This window comes from Bubalus kerabau, chromosome 7 (assembly GCF_029407905.1).
Source record: "Bubalus kerabau isolate K-KA32 ecotype Philippines breed swamp buffalo chromosome 7, PCC_UOA_SB_1v2, whole genome shotgun sequence".
Taxonomy (NCBI): domain Eukaryota; kingdom Metazoa; phylum Chordata; class Mammalia; order Artiodactyla; family Bovidae; genus Bubalus; species Bubalus kerabau.
The window spans coordinates 62,421,115-62,448,382 of record NC_073630.1 but is presented as its reverse complement, the minus strand read 5'-3'; the positions used below and the strand labels follow the sequence as shown (position 1 = coordinate 62,448,382).

The 27,268-nt window shown below is 38.0% G+C and overlaps 1 protein-coding gene across 10 annotated transcripts in view; it reads right to left on the bottom strand.

The window, feature by feature from the left end:
- KLHL5 (kelch like family member 5) overlaps positions 1-27,268 on the bottom strand; it is a 95,320-nt gene that overhangs the window by 61,665 nt on the left and 6,387 nt on the right. For 3 of the 10 annotated variants that reach the window (XM_055588281.1, XM_055588278.1, XM_055588279.1), the window contains 2 exons: positions 7,915-8,391; positions 6,664-6,762 (listed from right to left, as the gene is read on the bottom strand). The exons of 6 other annotated variants lie outside the window; for them this stretch is intronic. In XM_055588281.1, the coding sequence (XP_055444256.1) occupies positions 6,664-6,762; positions 7,915-8,297 (482 nt within the window). In that variant the 5' untranslated portion in view covers positions 8,298-8,391. The remainder of the gene's footprint in view (positions 1-6,663; positions 6,763-7,914; positions 8,392-27,268) is intronic. One more of the 10 variants, XM_055588280.1, reaches the window with a different exon arrangement.

Here is a 27,268-nt window from a genome sequence, read left to right as displayed (position 1 = left end):
CTTTGCAGACAAACATGGAGAAGCTCTATATAGTCAGCAAAAACAAGACCAGGAGCTGACATGGCTCGGATCATCAACTCCTCATTGCCAAATTCAGACTTAAATAGAAGAAAGTAGGGAAAACCACCAGACCATTAAGGTATGATCTAAATCAAATCCCTTAAGATTATACAGTGGAAGTGAGAAATAGAGTAAAGGGACTAGATCTGATAAGACAGAGTGCCTGAAGAACTATGGATGGAGTTTCGTGACATTGTACAGGAGACAGGGATCGAGACCATCCCCAAGACAAAGAAATGCAAAAAAGCAAAATGGTTGTCTGAGGTGGTCTTACAAATAGTTGTGAAAAGAAGAGAACCAAAAAGCAAAAGAGAAAAGGAAAGATATACCCATTTGAATGCAGAGTTCCAAAGAATAGCAAGGAGAGATAAGAAAGCCTTCCTCAATGATCAGTGCAAAGAAATAGAGGAAAACAATAAAATGGGAAAGACTAGAGATCTCTTCAAGAAAATCAGAGATACCAAGAGAATATTTCATGCAAAGATGAGCACAATAAAGGACAGAAATGGTATGGACCTAACAGAAGGAGAAGATATTAGGAAGAGGTGGCAAGAATACACAGAATTGTACAAAAATGATCTTCATGACCCAGATAATCGCGATGGTGTGATCACTCATCTAGAGCCAGACACCTGGAATGTGAAGTCAAGCGGGCCTTAGAAAGCATCACTATGAACAAAGCTAGTGGAAGTGATGGAATTCCAGTTGAGCTATTTCAAATCTTAAAAGATGATGCTGTGAAAGTGCAGCACTCAATATTCCAGCAAATTTGGAAAACTCAGCAGTGGCCACAGGACTGGAAACGTCAGTTTTCATTCCAATCCCAAAGAAAGGCAATGCCAAAGAATGCTCAAACTACTGCACAATTGCACTCATCTCACACGCTAGCAAAGTAATGCTCAAAATTCTCCAACCCAGGCTTCAACAGTATGTAAACCGTCAACTTCCAGATGTTCAAGCTGGTTTTAGAAAAGGTAGAGGAACCAGAGATCAAATTGCCAACATCCGTTGGATCATTGAAAAAGCAAGAGAGTTCCAGAAAAACATGTTACTTCTGCTTTATTGACTATTTCAAAGCCTTTAACTGTGTGGATCACAAGCAGCTGTGGAAAATTGTTAAAGAGATGGGAATACCAGACCACCTGACCTGCCTCCTGAGAAATCTGTGTGCAGGTCACGAAGCATCAGTTGGAACTGGACATGGAACAACAGACTGGTTCCAAATAGGAAAAGGAGTAAGTCAAGACAAAAATGTTGCAAAACAGTATGCACAATGAAATTCAGTATTTATTCTGCTGCAGCTGCTAAGTCACTTCAGTCATGTCTGACTCTGTGCGACCCCATAGACGGCAGCCCACCAGGCTCCCCCTTCCCAGGGATTCTCCAGGCAAGAACACTGAAGTGGGTTGCCATTTCCTTCTCCAATACATGAAAGTGAAAAGTGAAAGTGAAGTCACTTCTAAAAACATATTTTTATTCTATACTAGTATAAAATATACTGGAAGAACACTTTCTCAAATTGTTAATAGTTATTTCAAGGTGGTAGGGTAATTAGTGATTTTTATTTTTTCATTTCTGCTTATCTCTATTTGCTAATGTCTCAAATGGTGTAAAAAAAAATACACAATATTGAAAAAAACTCATCAAAACTTAGATCAAAAGGTTCTGAAGAGTTCTACCCAGCTGTCTTCACCTCTTGCCCTGTTGATCATAATCCCAAACCATTCTTCACAGGCACCACAGTACTGAGTTTTACCTGGACACACGGCTACCCAGGCAGAGACCACATCTGAACCTCCTTTGCTCCTCACTGGGGCCATGTGACTAGGTTTTCAACAATGGTACATGTGCAGAACTGATACCTGTAATTTGTGTTAATAGCTTAATGTCCTCCCTGTTCTTTCCTTGCTCAATCCCACAGGCTAGAATGTGGACAGGGAGCTTAGGAAGCTTTGACCATAAAAAAAGAATAACGCCCTATGGGATGGAGAAAGAGTATGGAAGGAACCTAGGTCTCTGAGGGAACTTGGGTAGCAGAACTACCTGTCTGCCCTGAGCCATTTGCCCATTTGTGAGATGACAGAGAAATAAACTTCTATTTTATTTGAGACACTACATTTCTGAATATCTTTGTTATATCATCTTAGCATATTCTCTACTAACATACTCCTTAAAGTTAAATGGCCAAATTATACAGCTTTGTGCATATGAGTGATTGTGTGTATGTCTGTATCACTGTTTTTCATGCCTAATTTATCCAATTCTAAAAATGTAAAACTTCACTGTCTAGTTACAAATGGATGAACATATAAGCAGTTAAGTGTCATAAAAGTTTCCTCTGCCTTAAAAATTTGGACTTACAAAGGTCAGTTGTACAACTCTAGAATCCATTAGCCGTTTTGCTAAGCTAATTCTTTTTGGGAACTAATGATTCCAATAAATTTCTATTCTGTTTAAACCAGCCAGTCAGTTTCAGTTGCTTAAAACTAAGAACACTGATTGATACAATGTAAAGATAGGCTTTAGGGGATTTATGAAGCAGAGACATTACTTTGCCAACAAAGGTCTGTCTAGTCAAGGCCATGGTTTTTCCAGTGGTCATGTATGGATGTGAGAGTTGGACTGTGAAGAAAGCTGAGTGCCGAAGAATTGATGCTTTTGAACTGTGGTGTTGGAGAGTCCCTTGACTCTTGAGAGTCCCTTGGACTGCAAGGAGATCCAACCTGTCCATCCTAAAGGAAATCAGTCCTGGGTGTTCACTGGAAGGACTGATGTTGAAACTGAAACTCTAATATTTTGGCCACCTGATGCAAAGAGCTGACTCATTTGAAAAGACCCTGATGCTGGGAAAGATTGAGGGCAGGAGGAGAAGGGGACAACAGAGGATGAGATGGTTGGATGGCATCACTGACTCAATGGAGATGAGTTTGGGTAAACTCCGGGACTTGGTGATGGACAGGGAGGCCTGGCATGCTGCGGTTCATGGGGTTGCAAAGAGTTGGACACGACTGAGCGACTGAACTGAACTGAACCCTGTATGAAATATTTAACATGTGTGTGTGTACATACATGCACATATAGACACACACATACAGAGGGTTTTCTGGGGAAAGGTTCTATAGCTTATGTCAAGGGAATCCATGACTTGGGCTTATGTGTGAGGAGGACATTACAATACATCCTTTCTTGATATAGGTACAATATAGTAGAACTTTGCCATCTCTGGAAGCAAAGGTTTTTTTCATGTGGAGATGTATAAGATTTTAATTTTAAAATGAATCAGAATTAATAGACTAGTTCAAACAAGAAGATGTTTGACATAAAAACATACATTAAAAAGAGTCAACAACAGAAAGAGACACTGCTAATTACTTTCAATTAATTCTACATAAATTCTTGGGTTTAAAATTTATGCTCCTATTAAGATCTGTCCTAATCTAGACCTCTATTAAATAAAGAATGCTTCTAATGAGAAAAAAAAAGGGTCAAGAAAAAAGGGTTAGCACTTGAGAAATGCTATATTATGAAGATAACCCCTTGCTGGGAGAGGAGAAGGGCCTAAAAGTTTTCAAGATGAGTCAAAGAAAGGCAAATCAGACCAAGGAACAGAAGAGTTCAAGGATATCTGCTGAAACACAATAGCAAGCAATGAATACGATGGATCCGATGACTGTCGGTAAATAGCTGTCAAGAGATTATACTTGTAAATCAGTCAGAGGTGGCTATGCTGGGAGGGATTGGGGGCAGGAGGAGAAGGGGACGACAGAGGATGAGATGGCTGGACGGCATCACCGACTTGATGGACGTGGGTCTGTGTGAACTCCGGGAGTTGGTGATGGACAGGGAGGCCTGGCGGGCTGCGATTCATGGGGTCGCCAAGAGTCGGACACAACTAAGCGACTGAACTGAACTGAACGCTGAGAAAATTAGTTGAGAAGGTAAAACTGGTTAGAATGAATCAGTAACTATTATGTTAATCCAAAGTGAACTCAGTGATTAAATGAAAAGTCACAGAAAACTGCCTACTGGTATTTGTGCATGAAATTTACATGTTAATGGTTTGGGTTCAAAATGCCGCTATTTCCAAGAGACCAAGGTCAAAAATGGTAAGTCAGATTGATGATATCTATCATTGATTTGGGTGTGATGAAAATGGCACTTTACCTTTGTGGTCTTCCTCCCTAAAACTTATAACGCCAGTTTAATCATGAGAAAAGTATCAGACAAATCCCAACTGAGTAAGACATTCTGCAAAATACCTAACCACTAATCCCCAAACTGCCAAGGTCATCAAAAACAAGGGAAGTCTGAGAAACTGTCACAGCCTAGAGGGGCCTAAGGATATATGATGATTAAATATAATCGGTATCCTAGGTGGGATCCTGTAACAGAAAAAGAACTTTAGGTATTTAGACATTAAGGGAATCTGAATAAAGTATGGTCTTTAGTTAATAATAAGGTATACTGGTTCACAGTAATGGATGCACCATATTTGAACATGTTAATAACTGTTAAGGAAATAATAGGGAAAACTGGGTGTGGGATATATAGGAACTCACTACATTATCTCTGTAATTTTCCTGTAAATCTGAAAGTGTTATAAAATATAAACTTCAGTTTTTAAAAATGCAGTTTCATTTTACTTACTATTTTTGAGCAAGTTACTTAACCTTTCCGTGCCTCACTGGTCTCATCCCTACAGTTAGAATGACAATAGTGACAATCTAACTCAGAAATCTGTGAAGACTAAATGATGTAATACAGTACTAAAATGCTTAGAACAATGTGTCACAGATATTAAAAACCCAGTCAGTATTAGCTATTATTTTAGTGGGATATTTATAAAATACAGTAGTATTTTAAATACTACTACTATTTTAAATAAATTAAAAAATAATCTGATATAAAAAATGTTTAACTTTATAAACAAGGTTGAGATAATGAAAATTTCTTCACTATGTAAAAATACCATAATTTCAAAGTTGGCCAATCAAATACAGTGTAAACTGTGTTTATGTTATGGTCCCATGACGAGTTATCATGTAAACCTGACTGGCCCTGGTGAAAATTCATCTTGAGTTACAGTCATAGAAACCTACTGCTCACACAAAAGATCACAATTCTGTTACTCAGGGCCTAAAATTCCTCAAGGTGTAAAAATCAAAGTTTGTATTTTAATAACAAAGTAATGACATTAGAGAGAAAGTGGCTAAGCTATAGACACAAGATCAAAGTTAAAAGATAAGAAACTTTTAAATCACTTAGATGTGAGACAGCAGAAATTACCATAAGTTGAAGAGCCAGGCAGGTTTGAATACAACTGATGAAACGTATATCATATGTATTCCCCCATCATGTCATGTCAGTCTATGGTATACTGAAATAAAATGTTTGCTATATATTTTATTGCAAGTACTATATAAGGAAAAGAACTATTCCCGTTATATACAGAATTTGATGAATGTCAGTGTAGCTTCTTTTGACATTAACAGTGATAGTTTTTGATTTGTTTACAGTAGAAGGGCAACCACCTAGAGAGATTGCTCACTTAATCAAAAAGCTGGCAGCAAATAAATGTATTCCTCATGATGAAGATCAAAGACTTAGAACTGGAGGACTGAAGAAGGATATGAAAATTAGATACATTTAATCTGGAGAAAAATGGAAATGTAAAAGTACACACACACATGACATTTCTAAAGTCTAAAATGATTTTCCCTTTTTTTGCAGTAAGATGTTGGGACAGAAATTTTAAGCCACCAGGAATATTAAATTTCTTTGACACATTTCCTCTCATATCTAAAAATTGAAGACATTTTCTCTAAGTACATTTTTGAAATAATAATTTAGAAAGAGTTTGATCACTGCAGATGTGAACTGTTTATTCCCTTATTATTTACTTTCTCAATCTTCTCTATTAGCATTTTAAAAACAACTACATTCATTTTAAATTTTAGAAAATATAATTTTCTGATTTTTATAACTCCTACAAATAAAAACATCAATTATATATTCTTGAACTATGCACACAGCAATCTAAGTCCAAAAAAAAAAAGCAACCTTTTTCTGTCATAATGACTATCCCATCAAGATGACATTTTAATGTGGATACTAAAGAATAGAGTAACTCAATTTCGGTAATCATTAGCTTTGCAAAGTACCTTTGCTGTAAGGAAGTAAATTACAGTGACCCAGGTGTGTGTAACGTAAGATTATATACATGTATACAAATTTTATACTCCCTCACATATGTATAATCTCTCCAGGTAGTAGACACATGTTAAGATTTTTATAACTTATGCTGATAAATGAATGAATTTATTTTTTTCCTCTAATTTTGTTAAAATATTATTGATACATTATATTGATTTTCAAATGCAAAGATGATTACTCTTTGGTTTCTCACAAAAATGGTAAACCCTGAAGCTTTTACTAAATAAATCACTCCTTTTATGGCAACAAGTATCCAAAGAAAACACAAAACAATGAAACCATATTAATTCAAATGATCTCCATATGAAAATTATCAGTGGCTTCTATTCTCTTAATATAATGCTAAATCATGAACTAATTAAATTTTTAAAAATTAAATATACTAGTTACCTATGTAAAGATATTCCCCTCTCTCCATTACACAAATGAGCATAGATGACTGGTCTATATTTGTTATTATTCCAACACCACAGTTCAGAATTCCATATTCTGAAGATTAGAAGAGAAGGTGGTAAATATCCCCAAGTAAGAGATACTTCAATATATGAACTCATTTTGTCTCCATCTCTTATGATGCCTATATTATTAATAACCAAGATACAAATTACAAGTGTTATCAAAACCTGCAGAGAAATTTTAAAAGAAAAAGGATCCAGTAATTAATCTAGAAAAATAAGCCTTTAAATATTTTTGAGTGAAGATGAATCAGAAGGGTGACTTTCAGGCTCTAACTTATTTCTTAAGATGTGATAGTAGTTTATACTGATTAAGAAGAAAATTCATTTCAAAAGTAAAGCCTGGCTCCATGGGTGAAGATGGATAAAGTCATATGAATTTAACCAATTTTTAATTTTCAAACTCAATTCCCCTTCTTTTTGCCCCCCTTTTACCAGCTGACCACATCTAGCTCCTCTACATTCCCTTATACTTTCCTGAAGGAACGTCCTTCATTTCCCTAAATAGCACAATTTTCAGTGAAGTGAAGGTAACAGGAATTAGTAGCTGTCATCTTAGAAAGAGACGTGCTACTGTATTCTCTGTATTAGTCAAGAGGGCTGCAACACAGGACAAAGAGAAATAACCATAAGAAAAAGATTATTGACAACCACAACGGAGTAAATAAAAATTACTGGCAACTACTATGTGCATCTCCTGGCAAAACCTTTCACTAAAATTAAAACATGACTATAATCCGTTGCAAACAAATGTCATAAAATGTTTTGTACTACAGAAATGTCTCCTATAGTTTTGCTATAAGACTATAGAAGGTACATGAATGAAGCAAACTACAAGGCATGATGCATAGAACTGCTAACATATATTATTTTCAAGGCAGAGCCAGATCTATATATGGAGCACAAGATATTTCAAAATGAAAGCTATTTGTTGTCTTTATAATTTTCTAGAATTAAAATCAATATTAGAACATTAAAAAATCCCAGTAAAAGAACCACATTACATACTATATATATATATATATATATATATATATAGAGAGAGAGAGAGAGAGAGAGAGAGAGAGAGAGAGAGAGGCATGTATATGTATAATAATCGATTTTAAACAATAATACTAAATTATTTTAAACAGTATAGAGAATATCCCCCCACACCCCATTTCTAACAGTAAAAAAAATAATCAACCTGCATGAACTGGAATCAGATTCATTTTCTTCTTCACTAGTGTCATCATCCACTTCTGGTCTATCCAGCCAATGTGCACCGCCACAATCTTCTGCTGTAAACTCAAATGCAGAGACTTCAGAGGTGGATGCCATTGGCCAAGAAGGTGAATTCTGAAAATCCAGTTGGCTGGACCTTCGGTAACCAATTGAAGCCAAAGGCAATTGCAGGCTACATGGATCTAAAAACTTTCTCCCACCGTTTGCTCCGGTCTGTCCTCGATTCCAAAATTCTCCCTGCTGGCTGTCAACTGTAGAATTAGGAGATGATGCTTGATGGCTAAACCACCTCCATCTGATTTTCAAAATCTGCTTCACATCAAACTCTTTACGAGAACCAGACATCCTCAGAGAAACCAAGTGATCGTCTAGGCAACGGGCAAAAAGCACTGCACACAGATTTGTGCATCCAACCAAGACAAGAGAAGTATATGCCCTGCTGTACACAATAAACAAATTGAAAGGAAAATAAATCACATTCACATATATATCTACATTTACTTTTATACCAATATATCAGATTATAAAGAACAAAGGACAATGAAAAAAAGAGGAAACACGGTGGAACATTCCGTTCAATCAGAGCAAACTCTCATCCGCCTATCCTGAAGCAGCTAGACTTTCCCCTGCTCTCCTTTCCCTTACTGACCATTAGCTCTCACAAACACTGACAGCATTCATTAAAGTCCTTTTAAATGCAGAACACCACCCCCTTTTCTTAAACCACAAATGACAGAGACAGAAAGCACTATCCCGTTGCAGTGTCTGTCTCTGCTGCTTAGTATGTTAACTCTTTTATTGCTGAAACAAGAAATGTATTCCACAGCATTTTCCTTTGTACTTAAAAATCACTGTAAAACTAAAATATTTCTATTTTTATACTAAGTTCCTAAATGAAATTTCACTATCACTTTTTTAGAAAGCATTTTTAAATTAGATGAGTTATAGTGATGTTGAAGCTGTACTCTGGATGGGGGTGAGAAAGGAGGAGAAATACAAAGGTGGGGCTCCCGTTTACTGCTCTCCACTTCTATTTTCTCCCTTAAGGAAAGGAGGGTGTTTCATTAATATAGTACAATACTGGGTAGGACTTCATTTGAGCAAAAAATATTGAGAAGACTAAAGAGAAAGAAAAAGTTTGGAAACTACAAAGGATCAAAATATGACAATACTTACTCTTTTTCAAATAAATAACCTGAAGTCAGTATGGCTCTGTAATTATGACTGTGCCATTCTGATTTAGTACAGTAGACAAATTTCTATGACACTACTTAGCAAAAGGAAAATATGGCTCAAGAAAGATACCTAGGTGGGACAGGATTCTTTCTTGGGTGTACAAATGCCCTAACGGTATCCTCTGCTATTGACAAAACAAATGGTCTGAACATGGTTATAGCTAAGGCACATTGATAAAGCAAATATAAATATTATCAAATACAATCAAATTTTAAAATACTGAATGGTAACTGTAAGCAAGACACTCTACCAAGCATTGTGGGGGACACCAATATACATCTTTGTTCTTACCCTCAAAAATAATTAAACTGAGTACTGAAACAAAAAATAACAACTTAAATATAAGAAACACTATAATGCTGCAGTATTAACATTTTGTTACCTACAAATGTACAAATACAGAATTTGAGCTTTCAGGGTGCCCAATATCTTTCAAATGACCAAAAAAAAAAGAAAAAGCAAAGCTGCTTTGGAGACTTGGAAAATATTGTGAGGCATATACCTTAACCTTACACAGCTCTTTAGTAGGCGAATAAAAATTATCCAGAGACATAAGAATGAGAGGCATGAAAAGCCATATACAATTCTGTGCCAAACAGTGTACAACAAACCATAAATACTGTGAGACAGAGAAAGGAGTTATCAGCATGGTGTGGAGTGCTATGGGTCAGTTTGATTAGGGAGAAGGCTTCTAAGAATGGGAAGAAGTTGCCTAGGCAGAATGATGAAAGGTTTTATCAAGGAAGAAATATATCAATAAAAGCATGAAGTGAGCATACTGACAAAGAAAGAGGAGGAGCTATCAGTTTGATCAGCCAACCAGACATTCCTAATTAATTTTAAGGAGCAGTAAGAGACAAAGTTGCATGCATAAGATGACATAAAACGTCCTGAGCACAGAGCCAAAGTGTAAAGGCTAGCAGGCAATGTTAAGTGGACTGCTGAAGAGGGCGATGCTTTTAGAAAGTTAATTTGGCAGTAGTATGCAGCATGCATTACAGTATGAAATAGTACTTTTCCCTCTTCTTCACCTCTGCCAGACTCCTTCTATCCACAACCTTCTAACTCCACTCTACCTATCCAACTTTGTTTCTAACTATTTTCCAACATGGACACACCACTTCAGAGCCTACATTATGGTGCTTCCTCTTCCACATGCTGTTTGTGTCCCAATTTCTCTAGTTTTGGAAATCCACTCATCCTTCAGGGTTTATCACCGGCACTGCTGCCCCTTAGAAAGGCTTCTCCAATTACTCTAGCCTTATGGTTCTCAACAAGAGTAGCACCAACCCCTCTGCTCCCACACTCCGAAATTAGGGGGCATGGATTTTTAGTTGTTGGAATGACAAAAGAGGGCACTGAGTGGGCAGGGGCCAGAGATAGTAAATATCTGTAAGTACAGACCCACACAATGAAGAAAGGCCATTGCAGTAGTTCGTGATGATCTTACCATCACTGTCTTCATGTAAGTAAGTACAATATTTACCAAGTATTTATATGTTTAAGGCACCACAAGAGGTAGAAAGATAAATAACAAAGATCTTTCTTTTAAGAGGGCTATTTATTGTGGCAGAGAAAATAATTAAATGAACATTACAAATAAAGAATTTATCTTAATAAATATAACTTACATAAATAAAATGTTAAATTGGATTCAATCTGTCAATATGAGAACACTTACCAGAGAGTCCATTTACAATGTGCTAGCTTCAATAACTAATTTTAATTGTTTTGCTGTTTGGCTGACTGGTTGAAGCCTGAACACAAGAATGGACTTTAAAGGCCACTAAGGTGCCAGACATTTCTCAGTATGTGATAGAGAAGAAATCCAAAGACGTGAATGTTACAATGTTGAACCATGCCTCCAGTCCCAAGAGGGGCCAAAGACCCTTTTCACAGAGGAATTGAGAAATGCATTAAATACCTCTTAAGTAGAGAAGCTCTTCTGAGTAGGCTAGAGATGCAGGCGGGAGATTAGCTCCTGAAACAGGCTTTCTGATTAAAGAGAAACTAGGATCCTTGGTCGACAAAGGCCAAGCAGAAGTTTTTAACCACTGCGGTAGTGCTCATGGGTTTAGTTGCATACATACATACATATGCATGTATATACAACGCCTGCCCCATCCTTCTACATCGGCAGGCTCACACTGCATGCTTTTCCTCACTGAGACACTTATTTTGTCAATCTTCACCACTCATTCTTCCTGGTAATCAATGCTGATAGCTTGGTGTATAGCCTTTCACATCTTTCTCCATGTTTATAGAATTCATATCCAAACTTACATACACATATGTAGGAGTTTTTATTATTTTGTTTTATAAAAGAGATTACATTATACATATTTTTGGCATTTTGCTTTTCTCACTAAAATTATATACATGGAAATATAAACTAATAATGATCTTATAATAGTTGCATAATATTTCGTAACTGTAAAATGCAATTTATTAAACTATTTCCTTGCTAGTGGGCATGCAGATTGATTTTACACTTGCTTTATGCTATTAAAATAATTTTGAGATAAAAATCCTTGTGAGACTTTTGTTATCTATGGAATTTATTCACAGAAGTGGAATTGCTGGGTTGAAAGTATGTCTATTTTAAATTTGAAAAGATAGTTAACTTTCATAAAACTCATATTTTCAAAACTAGAGTGAGTGTATCCTTCTTATTTATTTTTACAGGCCCACTAGGCAACAATAAGTATTATCAGTCAGTTCAGTTGCTCAGTCATGTCCGACTCTTTGCAACTCCATGGACTGCAGCACACCAGGCCTCCCTGTCCATCACCAACTCCCAGTGTTTACCCAAACTCATCTCTACTGAGTCGGTGATGCCATCCAACCATCTCATCCTCTGTTGTCCCCTTCTCCTCCCACCTCCAATCTTTCCCAGCATCAGAGTCTTTTCCAATGAGTAAGCTCTTTGCATTAGGTGGACAAAATATTGGAGTTTCGGCTTCAACATCAGTCCTTCCAATGAACATTCAGGACTGATCTCCTTTAGGGTGGACTGACTGGATGTCCTTGCAGTCCAAGGGACTCTCAAGAGTCTTCTCCAACACCACAGTTCAAAAGCATCAATTCTTCGGTGCTCAGCTTTCTTTATAGTCCAGCTCTCACACCCTTACATGACTACTGGAAAAGCCATAGCCTTGACTAGATGGGCCTTTGTTGGCAAAGTAATGTCTCTGCTTTTTAATATGTTGTCTAGGTTGGTCATAGCTTTTCTTCCAATGAGCAAGCATCTTTTAACTTCATGGTTGCAGTCAAACCATCTACAGTGATTTTGGAGCCCCCAAAAATAAAGTCTGCCACCGTTTCCCCATCTATTTACCATGAAGGGATAGTTACCTTTAATACCATGTTTCCCCATCTATCTACCCATCAGGGACTGGATGCCATGATCTTAGTTTTCTAAATGTTGGGCTTTAAGTCAACTTTTTCACTCTCCTCTTTCACTTTCATCATCAAGAGGCTCTTTAGTTCTTCACTTTCTGCCATAAGGGTGGTGTCATCTGCATATCTGAGGTTATTGGTATTTCTCCTGGCAATCATGATTCCAGCTTGTGCTTCTTCCAGCCCAGCATTTCTCATGATGTACTCTACATATAAGTTAAATAAGCAGGGTGACAACATACAGCCTAGACGGACTCCTTTTCCTATTTGGAACCAGTCTGTTGTTCCATGTCCAGTTCTAACTGTTGCTTCCTGAGCTGTATATAGGCTTCTCAGGAGGCAGGTCAGGTGGTCTGGTATTCCCATCTCTTTCAGAATTTCCCACAGTTTGTTGTGATCCATACAGTCAGAGGCTTTGGCATAGTCAATAAAGCAGAAAGATGTTTTGCTGGAACTCTCTTGCTTTTTCAATGAACCACCAGCTGGAAGAATTGAGAGGAATCAAGGTAATGGATCTACTTTGTCTATGTATTTGTTGATTTAAAAATATATAGAACATATTAGAATGATGAGAATGATCCAACAGGAAGGTGAGACTGATTATTGTAGGTGGGAGCACTGGAGCAAAAAAGTAAGTAAGACTTTGATAAAAGAAAAACGGATGGTACCTAAGCATAGTGGACAGTTTGGATAGTCACTGTAGGTGGGATAATTCCTCTACTGTAAGACTGTGACTTTCTAAATGCATCGATTATTTTAAAAGGAAAGAAAAGACATGCACTAAGCCATCTATTCAAGTTGAAAACTCCTCTAGGAGGAGTCATGAAATAATATAGAGGTGAAACTAAACAACTAAGAAATAAAAAGAGAGAATAAGAGACCTAGCTCTAAAAATCTCTTCCCTTCTAGCAAGTTTAATCAAAGAAAAATTAAAACTTAGAAAGAGGACAACATGACCATTAAAATATTTAAAAGATCTAATTCTGTTATTTTATTTAATTCTTTAGTTTCTCCTCTAATAATTGATACAAGAAAATTTTTAAATGTCAAGTTGAATAAGGGTAATGAAAGTGAAAGAGGAGAGTGAAAAAGTCGGCTTAAAGCTCAACATTCAGAAAACAAAATCACGGCATCTGGTCCCATCGCTTCATGGCAAATAGACGGGGCAACAGTGAAAACAGTGTCAGACTTTATTTTTGGGGGCTCCAAATTTACTGCAGATGGTGATTGCAGCCATGAAATTAAAAGACGCTTCCTCCTTGGAAGGAAAGTTATGACCAACCTAGATAGCATATTCAAAAGTAGAGACATTACTTTGCCAATAAAGGTCCATCTAGTCAAGGCCATGGTTTTTCCAGTGGTCATGTATGGATGTGAGAGTTGGAAGAGAGTGTGAAGAAAGCTGAGCGCCGAAGAATTGAGGCTTTTGAACTGTGGTGTTGGAGAAGACTCTTGAGAGTCCCTTGGACTGCAAGGACATTCAACCAGTCCATTCTAAAGGAGATCAGTCCTGGGTGTTCATTGGAAGGACTGATGCTAAAGCTGAAACTCCAGTACTTTGGCCACTTCATGCGAAGAGCTGACTCACTGGAAAAGACTCTGATGCTGGGAGGGATTGGGGGCAGGAGGAGAAGGGGACGACAGAGGATGAGATGGCTGGATGGTATCACCGACTCAATGGACATGAGTTTGAGTGAACTCTGGGAGTTGGTGACGGACAGGGAGGCCTGGCGTGCTGCGACTCATGGGGTCGCAAAGAGTCAGACACGACTGAACAACTGAACAGAAGTGAATAATGACAAATGTAGAGAATTTAGGTAAGCAAAGTTGTAAAATCCTCCTGAAAGACAGAATCTGCTGAAAAATCCTTCATAGCTAGGTCTCTAACAATTTCTGCCTAAGCTTAAGCCTGGGTATGTATTTTGGGAAAAGAATCTTCACTTTAACAACATCTATTAAAGATTATCTATTGATAAAGTAGCTTGCTATAGTTACCATGACAGAAAAGGGTCTATAAAACTACTTCCCAGTGTTAACACTGAATTCTTGGGCCAAATATTTTCCTTAGGAAAAATATGTAGTAAACTTAGGCATTAATGTTTTCATGGCATGGAATTCAGAGTTAATTTATTTATTTTATTTTATTTTTTTTTTTTCAGAGTTAATTTAAATAAGACTTTTTCTTCTGCCCCCGTAAATTTTATTATACAATATCATATTGTTTCACTCAAAAATTTATCCAATTCTGATGAGAAGTACTTCTTAATTACTGATGAAAGATTAATACACACTAAAAGTCATTACACTTAAATTATTAAAATGGTTTGCAAGGGTTACACATATAAATTAGATCATCACTCTCTATATCGTTGACCCTCTTCCTTTTTTTAATAGCACTTGTCACCATCAAGCATATTAGATGTTTATTCCCTTATTTGTTAGCTTTTTGCTCACCACAAATTAGCTGCAGTAGAGCTTTAGCTCACAGCTGTACCTAGCCCTTAGAACAGTATCTGAAAGACAGGTGCTGAATAAGTATTTTTCTAATGAATGAATGAATCCATAACTATAAAAGCAATAATAAAAGACTTATACTTGAAATGTACACTTCTGGAATTATAAAATAAACTTAAGAATTGAATGTTAAAAAGAACATTAGAAAACATTTACTGCTGGTGAGAAAACCTCTTTAGTATTTTTTCAACTTAGGAAAATTCACAACATATTACTCTAAGAGTTTCTTTTTTTCTATTTTGTTCTCTGGGTATAAAAATTTTTATCACTTTGACATCTATTGGCTAAACAACAAATGTCTTTTCAGATCGACATAACACTTTTTTTCAAATTATCAAATTATACTGTAACTCTTTCTTGTTTTAATAACTTTGCTTTACTTAAACTTGAGATACAAAGGGTCACACATTGTTTAAAATAGATGTGTCAATTATGAATACATTTTTCAAAATGTAATTAAGGAATCCACATGCAACTTCTGCTTCAAAACTGCTCAAATGTTAGTTTGTGAATTTATAAGATGAAGTTATTCAATATGACAATAGCAACACTGAGATGTCATTAAGATAGACTGCTGATGAGCTCACTTCAACAGTGTGGCTTTCAAAGCTAAGGCTTCACTCAGCAATTCAAATTACAGTCATCCAGTAACTGGTTTATATGGGTAATCACTATTACACAAATCTCCCTGCACATGGAGTTTTCAAAAACAACAGTGTTTGTTTTATTGAGTAATCAATTTTAAAATTGAGTTATCAATTTTAATGAATCTATTCCTATAGTTTTAATATATACTAAATATACATGCCATAAAACATATATATTACCATATATATATATGTTTTATATACCAGTAATATATATGGCATAAAACACATCAAGAACTAATTTACTGTACTAACTCAGCAGTACTTCACCTCCCCAGTTTTCCTCTCAACTAAAATAAGTTACAGCATATGATTTCAAAGAAACTTTTAAAGTTTGGTAATTCTAGGATACTTTTAAAACTGTTAAATTAGGTCTTTTATCAGAATTTGGCTTATTTTAACAATTTGAAGACATTTAATTCCACTAAAAATTTAAAATGTACGATATCAGAAAATGTTCATTAAGTACCTAGATCAGGAAAGATGTGCGATTTAATTTTAACTTTAATTTCAGAAATATAGTAGATACTCTGTACCTCTTTTCCAAACTCATAAAAGCAAACATTATAAAGGTAAAAAAGAATCCTGTAATTATATAAACTCAATAAATTGTGCTATATGTAGAAAGAACTCAAAGATGAGAAAATAGCAAAATTCATCAGGGCAGGGGTCACTATACTCCTAACAACTTGTATAGTGCACAACATTCAAACATTTCCTGAATTTAGACCAAAGAATAAATGACTAAATTAATGGCCTCCGTCCATGGGATTCTCCAGGCAAGAATACTGGAGTGGGTTGCCATTTCCTTCTCCAAAATTAATGGCACACACCTTCATCTGAAAGGTCTTAAAATACAGCAGAAGAGGGTTTTCAATGAAACCTTTACAAATTATCAAGGAGTAAATATGTCTTTTATTTGGGAAAAGATGAGGTTCTTGAGTTGAGAATTTTGAAGTATGTCTCAAAAAATTTAATTTGGCAAGTGAAGAATGGATTTGTAAGGGAAGATGCCATTGGTGGGAAAATCAGTTAGAAAACTTTGAGGTAAGAGGATAGTAACCTTGGCTAGAGGCAATGAGATCTGAAAGGGGAGTGGCTGTTAAAACCTACTACAGGGTCGGGCCTTATAAAATGCCCATGTCAAATGGATAGGAAGAGGTCAAAGATGACAACATTTTCAAACATGGATGGCTATGGGGGTTGAATCGGTAAGTCATGTCAGACTCTTGCATCTCCATAGACTGTAGCCTGGCAGGCTCCTCTGTCCACGGGATTCTTCATGCAAGAATACTGGAGTACATTGCCATTTCCTTCTCCAGCGAATCTTCCCGACCGAGGAAACGATCCCCAGTTTCCTGCAATGCAGGCAGATTCTTTACTGATTGAGCTATGAGGGAAGCAGAGGCGACTATACGAATGCTAATATTAACATAAATAGGTTAAGTAAGAAGGATACTGTATCCTTATATATGTATGTTAGTTGCAAAGAGTTCAACATGACTGAGCAACTAACATATATACATATATGTTTTATATATATATATACACACACATACACAAAATGTGGTCCACTGGAGAAGGGAATGGCAAACCACTTCAGTATTCTTGCCTTGAGAACCCCATGAACATTATGAAAAGGCAAAAAGATAGGACACTGAAAGATGAACTCTCCAGCTCGGTAGGTGCCTAATATGCTATTGGATATCACTGGAGAAATAACTCCAGAAAGAATGAAGAGATGGAGCCAAAGCAAAAACAACACCCAGTTGTGGATGTGACTGGTGATGGAAGCAAGACCTGATGCTATAAAGAGCAATATTGCCTAGGAACCTGGAATGTTAGGTTCCTGAATCAAGGCAAATTGGAAGTGGTCAAACAGGAGATGGCAAGAGTGAACATCGACATTTTAGGAATCAGTGAACTAAAATGGACTGGAATGGGTGAATTTAACTCAGATGACCATTATATCTACTACTGCGGGCAAGAATCCCTTAGAAGAAATGGAGTAGCCATCACAGTCAACAGAAGAGTCCGAAATGCAGTACTTGGATGCAGTCTTAAAAACGACAGAATGATCTCTGTTCATTTTCAAGGCAAATCATTCAATATCACGGTAATCCAAGTCTATGCCCCGGCCAGTACTGCTGAAGAAGCTAAGTTGGTTCTATGAAGACCTACAAGACCTTCTAGAATTAACACTCAAAAAAGATGTCCTTTTCATTATAGGGGACTGGAATGCAAAAATAGGAAGTCAAGGAACACCTGGAGTAACAGGCAAATTTGGCCTTGGAGTACAGAATGAAGCAGGGCAAAGGCTAATACAGTTTGCCAAGAAAATGCACTGGTCATAGCAAACGCCCTCTTCCAACAACACAAGGGAAGACTCTACACATGGACATCACCAGATGGTCAACACAGAAGTAAGACTGATTACATTCTTTGCAGCCAAAGATGCAGAAGTACAGTCAGCAAAAACAAGACTAGGAGCTGACTGTGGCTCAGATCATGAACTCCTTATTGCCAAATTCAGACTGAAATTGAAGAAAGGAGGGAAAACCACTAGACCATTCAGGTATGACCTAAATCAAATCCCTTATGACTATACAGTGGAAGTGAGAAATAGATTTAAGGGACTAGATCTGATAGAGTGCCTGATGAACAATGGATGGAGGTTCATGACATTGTACAGGAGACAGGAATCAAGACCATCCGCATGGAAAAGAAATGCAAAAAAGCAAAAGAGCTGTCTGAGGAGGTCTTACAAATAGCTGTGAAAAGAAGAGAAGCAAAAAGCAAAGGAGAAAAGGAAAGATATACCCATTTGAATGCAGAGTTCCAAAGAATAGCAAGGAGAGATAAGGCTTCCTCAATGATCAGTGCAAAGAAATAGAGGAAAACAACAGAATGGGAAAGACTAGAGATCTCGTCAAGAAAATCAGAGATACCAAGGGAATATTTCATCCAAAGATGGGCTCAATAAAGGACAGAAATGGTATGGACCTAACAGAAGCAGAAGATATTAAGAAGAGGTGGCAAGAACACACAGAAGAATTGTACAAAAAAGATCTTCGTGACCCAGATAATCACGACGGTGTGCTCACTCACCTAGAGTGAGACATCCTGGAATGTGAAGTCAACTGGGCCTTAGGAAGCATCACTACGAACAAAGCTAGTGGAAGTGATGGAATTCCAGTTGAGCTATTTCAAATTCTGAAAGATGATGCTGTGAAAGTGCTGCACTCAATATGCCAGCAAATTTGGAAAACTCAGCAGTGGCCACAGGACAGGAAAAGGTCCGTTTTCATTCCAATCCCAAAGAAAGGCAATGCCAAAGAATGCTCAAACTACCACACAATTGCACTCATCTCACATGCTAACAAAGTAATGCTCAAAATTCTCCAAGCCAGGCTTCAACACTATGTGAACTGTGAACTTCCAGATGTTCAAGCTGGTTTTAGAAAAGGCAGAGGAACCAGAGATCAAATTGCCAACATCCACTGGATCATCAAAAAAGCAAGAGAGTTCCAGAAAAACATGTTACTTCTGCTTTATTGATTATGCCAAAGCCTTTGACTGTGTGGATCACAACAAACTGTGGAAAATTCTGAAACAGGAATACCAGACCATCTGACCTGCCTCCTGAGAAATCTGTATGCATGTCAGGAAGCAACAATTAGAACTGGACATGGAACAACAGACTGTTTCCAAATAGGAAAAGGAGTATGTCAAGGCTGTATATTGTCACCCTGCTTATTTAACTTATATGCAGAGTACATCATGAGAAATGCTGGACTGGAAGAAGCACAAGCTGGAATCAAGATTGCCAGAAGAAGTATCTATAGCCTCAGATATAAGGGCAGATGACACCACCCTTATGGCAGAAAGTGAAGAAGAACTAAAGAGCCTCTTGATGAAAGTGAAAGAGGAGAGTGAAAAAGCTGGCTTAAAGCTCAATATTCAGAAAGCTAAGATCATGGCATCCAGTCCCATCACTTCATGGCAAATAGATGGAGAAACAGTGGAAATAGTGGCTGAATTTTATTTTTTTGGGCTCCAAAATCATTGCAAATGGTGACTGCAGCCATGAAGTTAAAAGATGCTTACTCCTTGGAAAAAATTTTATGACCAATCTAAACAGCATATTAAAAAGCAGAGACATTACTTTGCCAACAAAGGCCCATCTAGTCAAGGGTATGGTTTTTCCAGTAGTCATGTATAGATGTGAGAGTTGGACTGTAAAGAAAGCTGAGCTCTGAAGAATCGATGCTTTTGAACTGTGGTGTTGGAGAAGACTCTTGAGAGTCCCTTGGATGGCAAGGAGATCCAACCAGTCCATTCCAAAGGAAATCAGTCCTGGGTGTTCATTGGAAGGACTGATGTTGAAGCTGAAACTCCAATACTTTGGCCACCTGATACGAAGAGCTGACTTATTTCAAAAAACCCTGATGCTGGGAAAGATTGAAGGCGAGAGGAGAAGAGGATGACAGAGGATGAGATGGTTGGATGGCATCACCAACTCAATGGAGATGCTGCTGCTGCTACTGCTAAGTCGCTTCAGTCGTGTCCAACTCTGTGCCACCCCACAGATGGCAGCCTACCTGGCTCCTTTGTCCCTGGGATCCTCCAGGCAAGAACACTGGAGTGGGTTGCCATTTCCTTCTCCAATGCATGAAAGTGAAAAGTGAAAGTGAAGTCACTCAGTCATGTCCGACCCTTAGCAACCCCATGGACTGCAGCCTACCATGCTCCTCCATCCATGGGATTTTACAGGCAGGAGTACTGGAGCAATGGACATGAGTTTGGGTCAACTCCGGGAGTTGGTGATGGACAGGGAGGCCTGGCATGCTGCAAGTCCATGGGGTCGCAAAGAGTATGACTGAGCGACTGAACTGTACTGATCTGATATATATAAGAAGGATACAGTTTCAGTAAGATTGAGTGACTTTAGACAAATTTGTCTTTAATTATGTATTTAGCAACCCAATAGCTAGGAATATGGAGTCTAGAACCCTATTTTCCTGCATGTATGCTCAGTCTCTCAGTCACGTCAGACTTTTTGTGACCCCATGGACAGTAGCCTGCCAGGCTCTTCTGTCCATGGAATTTTCTAGGCAAGAATACTGGAGCAGGTTGTCATTTCCTACTCCAGGGGATCTTCCGAACCCAGGGTTTGAATCTGCATTTCCTCCATCAGCAGGTGTATTCTTAATCACTGAGCCACCTGGTAAGCCCATGTTTAGCTTATAGTTTAAAATTAATCTGCAATCTATTTAAGAAACCAGAAATTTAAAGCCTGGATAGATATACCCTGGGCTGTTAACACTGATTATCTTTGCATTCTTTCCAATAGTTACCCAAAACACATGACATCAAAATTTCTCTTGTAACAAAAATAAGCTTAGAAATACAGTCTGAAATACCAAATTAAATTTCTAGCACAATGTTAAGTTTTTCACTCTGTTAAAAATACTTGGGAAATATTTCCAATTAATCAGTAAAATTAAAAATAAGTATTTAACTTAAATTCAGCTATAACAAACTAAGAGATTTAGTTTAACTTTTTAAGTTACACGGTAGATTGAAAACTCAAAGTTGGAAACTCACATACACAGAAAATGAAGACTAGTTTCATAGTTACAGCCATTTAACACAAGGATTTTATTTCCTGCTGTACCCTAAAAGCATTGTGATCTATACTTACTTAACAGCAAGGTAAAATAGATTAAGTGGGGTAAATTTTAACCTTTAAACTAAACTATGCCTCCTTGCTATGTGATGACATAGCATCCCAACTACTTGCTCAGATAACTTAATAATCTCATTGAAATTATTTACTTAATGTTTACTTTCTTCCCTGGACTGGAAACTCTATGAAGGCTGCAAAAAGGACTACAGTTTTGGAACGAATTACAACACAGGAATTCACCTTCAATTTTAAAGTTGCAATACAGCATGGTAAAAATATACAGGGGCAAGCACAGGATCCTGACAGCTGCAGAGGTCAAAGATACATTTCTAGTTAGCTGGACCTCGAGTATAATAAAAGCCCCATTGTTGGATGAAATCAATAGCTGCTCCATTAAATGAAAAAGTCAGTAAGCATAAAAATTGTATTTGCATATTCTTAAAGATTTTATTTCAAGTTAAAACACATAAATGCACATTCATTCACAAATCTTTTCATATAGGGTTAATGCCACATATTTGCTATGGGTCTCCTACTGAATTTGGGTCCTCTTTCTTGCATAAGCCATGCCCACCACGACCCACCATCTGTGATTTCCACTTATGGCTTCCAGAAACGGAGAGAGAACCTAAAAGCACTTTTGAAAGAGTATGAATACCGAATCCATTAGACCAGTGGTGTATCCACCACAAGATACACAAGAAGATACACCACAAGACATGTGCCAGAACATAAATTAATGCACTGCTTCCTTCAAGGATAAAGTCTTACCATGAAAAAAGTGTCAGTGGATCCAAACCCTGTGTTTGCTGCTGCTGCTGCTAAGTCACTTCAGTCGTGTCCGACTCTGTGCAACCCCATAGACGGCAGCCCACCAGGCTCCCCTGTCCCTGGGATTCTCCAGGCAAGAATACTGGAGTGGGTTGCCATTTCCTTCTCCAATGCATGAAAGTGAAAAGTCAAAGTGAAGTCGCTCAGTTGTGTCTGACTCTTAGCGGACCTCATGGACTGCAGCCTTCCAGGGTCCTCCATCCATGGGATTTTCCAGGCAAGAGTACTGGAGTGGGGTGCCACTGCCTTCTCCAAACACTATGCTTAGTGATGTAGTTAATTAACATTCCAGTGTGGGCTCCTTACTTCCTTCAGTTCAGTTCAGTTGCTCAGTCGCGTCCAACTCTTGGTGACCCCATGGACTGCACACCAGGCTTCCCTGTCCATCACCAACTCCCGGGGCTTACTCAAACTCATGTTCATCTAGTCGCTGATGCCATCCAGCCATCTCATCCTGTCGTCCTCTTCTCCTCCTGCCTTCAATCGTTCCCAGCATCAGGGTTTTTTCCAATGAGTCAGTTCTTCACATCAGGTGGCCAAAGTATTGGAGTTTCAGCTTCAGCATCAGTCATTCCAATGAACATTCAGGACTGATCTCCTTTAGGATGGACTGGTTGGATCTCCTTGCAGTCCAAGGGACTCTCAAGAGTCTTCTCCACCACCACAGTTCAAAAGCGCCAGAGAGTTGATGCTTTCTTTATGGTCCAACTCTCACATCCATACCTGACTACTGGAAAAACCATAGCCTTGACTAGACAGACCTTTGTGGCAAAGTAATGACTCTGCTTTTTAATATGCTGTTAGCCATAGCTTTTCTTCCAAAGAGCAAGCGTCTTTTAACTTAATGGCTGCAGTCACCACCTGCAGTGGTTTTGGAGCCCGAGAAAATAAAGTCTGTCACTGTTTTCATTGTTTCTCTTTCTAGATGCCACAGAGTGATGGGGCTGGATGTCATGATCTTAGTTTTCTGAATGTTGTTTTAAGCCAGCTTTTTCACCTCTTTCACTTCATCAAGAGGCTCTTTAGTTCTTCTTCACCTTCTGCCATAAGGTGGTGTCATCTGCATATCTGAGGTTATTGATATTTCTCCCGGCAATCTTCATTCCAGCTTGTGATTCATCCAGCCCAGTATTTCTCATGTACTCTGCATATAAGTTAAATAAGCAGGGTGACAATATACAGCCTTGATGCTCTCCTTTCCAAATTTGGAACCAGTCTGTTCTTCCACGTCCGGTTCTAACTGTTGCTTCTTGACCTGCATACAGATTTCTCAGGAGGCACGTAAGGTGGTCTGGTATTCCCAACTCTAAGTATTTTCTACAGTTTGTTGTGATCTACACAGACAAACGTTTTGGCATAATAGGTAAAGTAGATATTTTTCTGGAATTCTCTTGCTTTTTCTAAGATCCAACGGATGTTGGCAATTTGATCTCTGGTTCCTCTGCCTTTTCTAAAACAAACTTGAACATCTGGAGGTTCACAGTTCACATACTGTTGAAGTCTGGTTTGGAGATTCCTTGAGAATCTCTAATAGCCTAAAGAACCAGTTAGCTGGACCATGGATTTGGACACTTTGACAGGCTTTGCTTTCAACTTTGAGGATTTTCCCCATAGTCTTTTACAGTTTTCCAGGCTTCATCAAATTTGATAGCAAATTTGTTGTTTCCTTTATATTGAGATAATATACGAAAGCAGTCAACTTAATTTTCAAGAATAAAAAAAGTCTTTTCCTTACACTCCCATTAATTTACATGTTTATTAATGTTTTATAGTAAAAACAGGTTTGTGAATAAACACAACCAACTTTCGGTAAGTACCCAACTCAGTGGGTAAGCACAAAGTCGTGTAGGTCTGCCCTGGAGCAACCTACTCAGCCATGAGTGATCTCTCGGTCTTCAGGATCAGTAGGTACATTTTACAGAGGGAAGAAAGTGCATTAGGTTAAAGCCATGAGCCAGTGCAGAGGTAGCTGGTGTGGATTTTTCTGCTCTCACTGCCCCACATAATCACTTATTAATGGTACCCTAAGTGACACAGCAGAAAAAACCTGAGCCAATAACCAACCCTCTCACCAGCTAGTGCATAATTTGGACAAATCACTTCATCTCCTCCATCTTTGGTTTTCTCTTCAGTTAAATGGGATTCAGGAAGTAGCATGTACAAGTATCAAGAAAGAATTTTAATTTGTAACAGCAGCTACCATTTTATGAATGTGTAAATGTGCAAGGTAACGTGTACACTTTATACTGAATGTGGCATTTGGTTGTTACAGTCACTTGGGAAACAGGGTTCATCCCTTTTACCCTTATATATGAGGAGACTGCAGTCATTTTGGAGCCCTCAAAAATAAAGTCTGTCACTGTTTCCCCATCTACTTGCCATGAAGTGATGGGACTGGATGCCATGGATCTTAGTTTTCTGAATGTTGAGTTTTAAGTCAACTTTTTCACTCTCCTCTTTCACTTTCATCAAGAGGCTCTTTAGTTCTTCTTTACTTTCTACCATAAGGGTGGTGTCATCTGCATATCTGCTTGCTCCTTGGAAGGAAAGCAATGACCAATCTAGAAAGCATATTTAAAAGCAGAGATATTACTTTGCCAACAAAGGTCCATCTAGTCAAAGGTACGGTTTTTCCAGTGGTCATGTATGGATGTGAGAGTTGGACTGTGAAGAAAGCTGAGCGCCGAAGAATTTATGCTTTTGAACTGCAGTGTTGGAGAAGACTCTTGAGAGTCCCTTGGGCTGCAAGGAGATCCAACCAGTCCATCGTAAAGGAAATCAGTCCTGAATATTCATTGGAAGGACTGATGCTGAAGCTGAAACCAACACTTTGGCCACCTCATGCAAAGAACTGACTCACTGGAAAAGACCCCGATGCTGGGAAAGACTGAAGGCAGGAGGAGAAGGGGACGACAGAGGATGAGATGGCTGGATGGCACACTGACTCAATGAACATGAATTTGAGTAAGCTCTGGGAGTTGGTGATGGACAGGGAAGCCTGGTGTGCTGTAGTCCATGGGGTTGCAGAGTCAGACACAACTGAGCAACTGAACTGATGAGGCCACAAAATGAAGTGAGATTACATATATTAATAAATGGTGAGTAGCAGGGCTCAATTTGAATCCAGGACTGATTGTAAAGACCATACACTGTCAAGGATACCCCACTGCTTCTTGTTTTTAAGGTATTCTCATTTGCAGATGACTACCTTGGGAGAAGTAGAGTAGGTAATTACCACCATTGTCCAAACTGGGAAGCCGATTCAGAGTATAGTTGATTTGATATCTAGGTTATCAAGGTTAGCTATTAAAAGACAGCCAGAGAACAGACTTAACATATCACTCCTAATGTAACAATATATATTAAGTTCAACTTTGTTACAATTAAGTGCCAATGTGGCATTTATTCACCAAGTACAAATGCCTCACCGAGTCTGCCCCACTTAAGCTCCCTGCCAAACTCTGTCACTATTCTCATAGGATGAAGTGCTGAACCACATTAATATCAAAAATACCTTTTCATCTCTCAACTGTATCAGTACTTAAAGACAGTAGAAGAGCAAGTAACATTTTAAAAAATCAGCTAAATTAATATTTTATGGACTTTGTATCCCCAACTTATCTATACAAGTTATCACAACTGATATTCTGAAGATTATGGCAAAATTATAACAAAACGGAGGTGGTGGTTTAGTTGCTAAGTAGTGTTCAACTCTTGCAACCCCAGGGACTGCAGCTTGCCAGGCTCCTCTGTCCATGGGATTCTCCAGGCAAGAATACCGGAGTGGGTTGCCATTTCCTTCTCTAGGTGATCTTTCCTTCTCTAGGTGATCTTCCCGGCCCAGGAATCAAACCAGGGTCTCCTGCATTGCAGACGGATTCTTTACCAACTAAGCTACAAGGGAAGCCTAATTATAACAAAATATTTACTTTTAAATAGCCCTTTGACTTGTGACAGGTAAAAAAGATTTCCTTGCTGCCCACTCCTGATTTTGTGAATATGTTATGACACAAGCACGAACGTCTTAATACCATAAATATGATGGCAAACCACTGCTACCTTCCTGCCAGATACCGTATTTTTGGTATGCGCATAGCTGTCTTATGTGCCATAAAAAGTAATAATCGGATAGCTATAATTTTGTTTTTTACTGACTTGAACAAAATCCAGTAAGTGTTTCTGTCTTGTTTGTAGCTTTACAGTGATGGAAAAAAGTGAGCAATCAGTACTCTTGAGACACTAATATAATCAAGCAAAACTGCCTGAGTTCTTGGAACACAATGTGTCAATCACAGATTAACTTGACTTGTTGTAGGCCCAATCAGATTTTACAAACTGCATTTTATATTAGATAGAACAGTGTTAAGCTCTGTAAGGAAAGGGTAAAATGGTCAGTGTAAACAATAGGAGAAAAATGTAAAGCACTATGTTTCTCAACAGCTTATAATTAGAAATGGTTAATCACTACAAATGTCAAACCAGTTAGCCATTAAAGAAACTCCCTGGCTTGACCTATAACCAAGAACTAAAAAACAAAACAAAAAGGAAAGAAGAGAAAAAGCCAACAAATGACTGTTTTATAATTTAATTCCAGTAAAAAGCAAAATAAGGCAATCTAAGTGAGTCACATGGTGATCAGTGGAAACCAGTGGAGGCAAGGGTTATGTCTTAGTGTTAACCCAATGTTCTCAGGCAGTTCAGAGCCATTCTCTCAAACTCCCAGTCTCCAAGCTGGGAGAAGGGATGCCAAATAAACTTAGAAAAATGAGTGGTTTGGCCCCTCCATCCAATGTACCATGCAGAATCTGTCCAGTAATTCTAAACTCTGCAGAGCACAGAACTGAGTATCCCTTCTTTCTGCTTATCAGAGAACTCTCTGCCCAAAGGGCAGGTTTAGTAGAAATGAGCCAACTGTCCTCAAATCTAAATCTCTAATTTGCTCTCCATACTAGAGCCAAAGTTAACCTTTCAAAGTGTTTAATTCTTGATCCCATCACTCT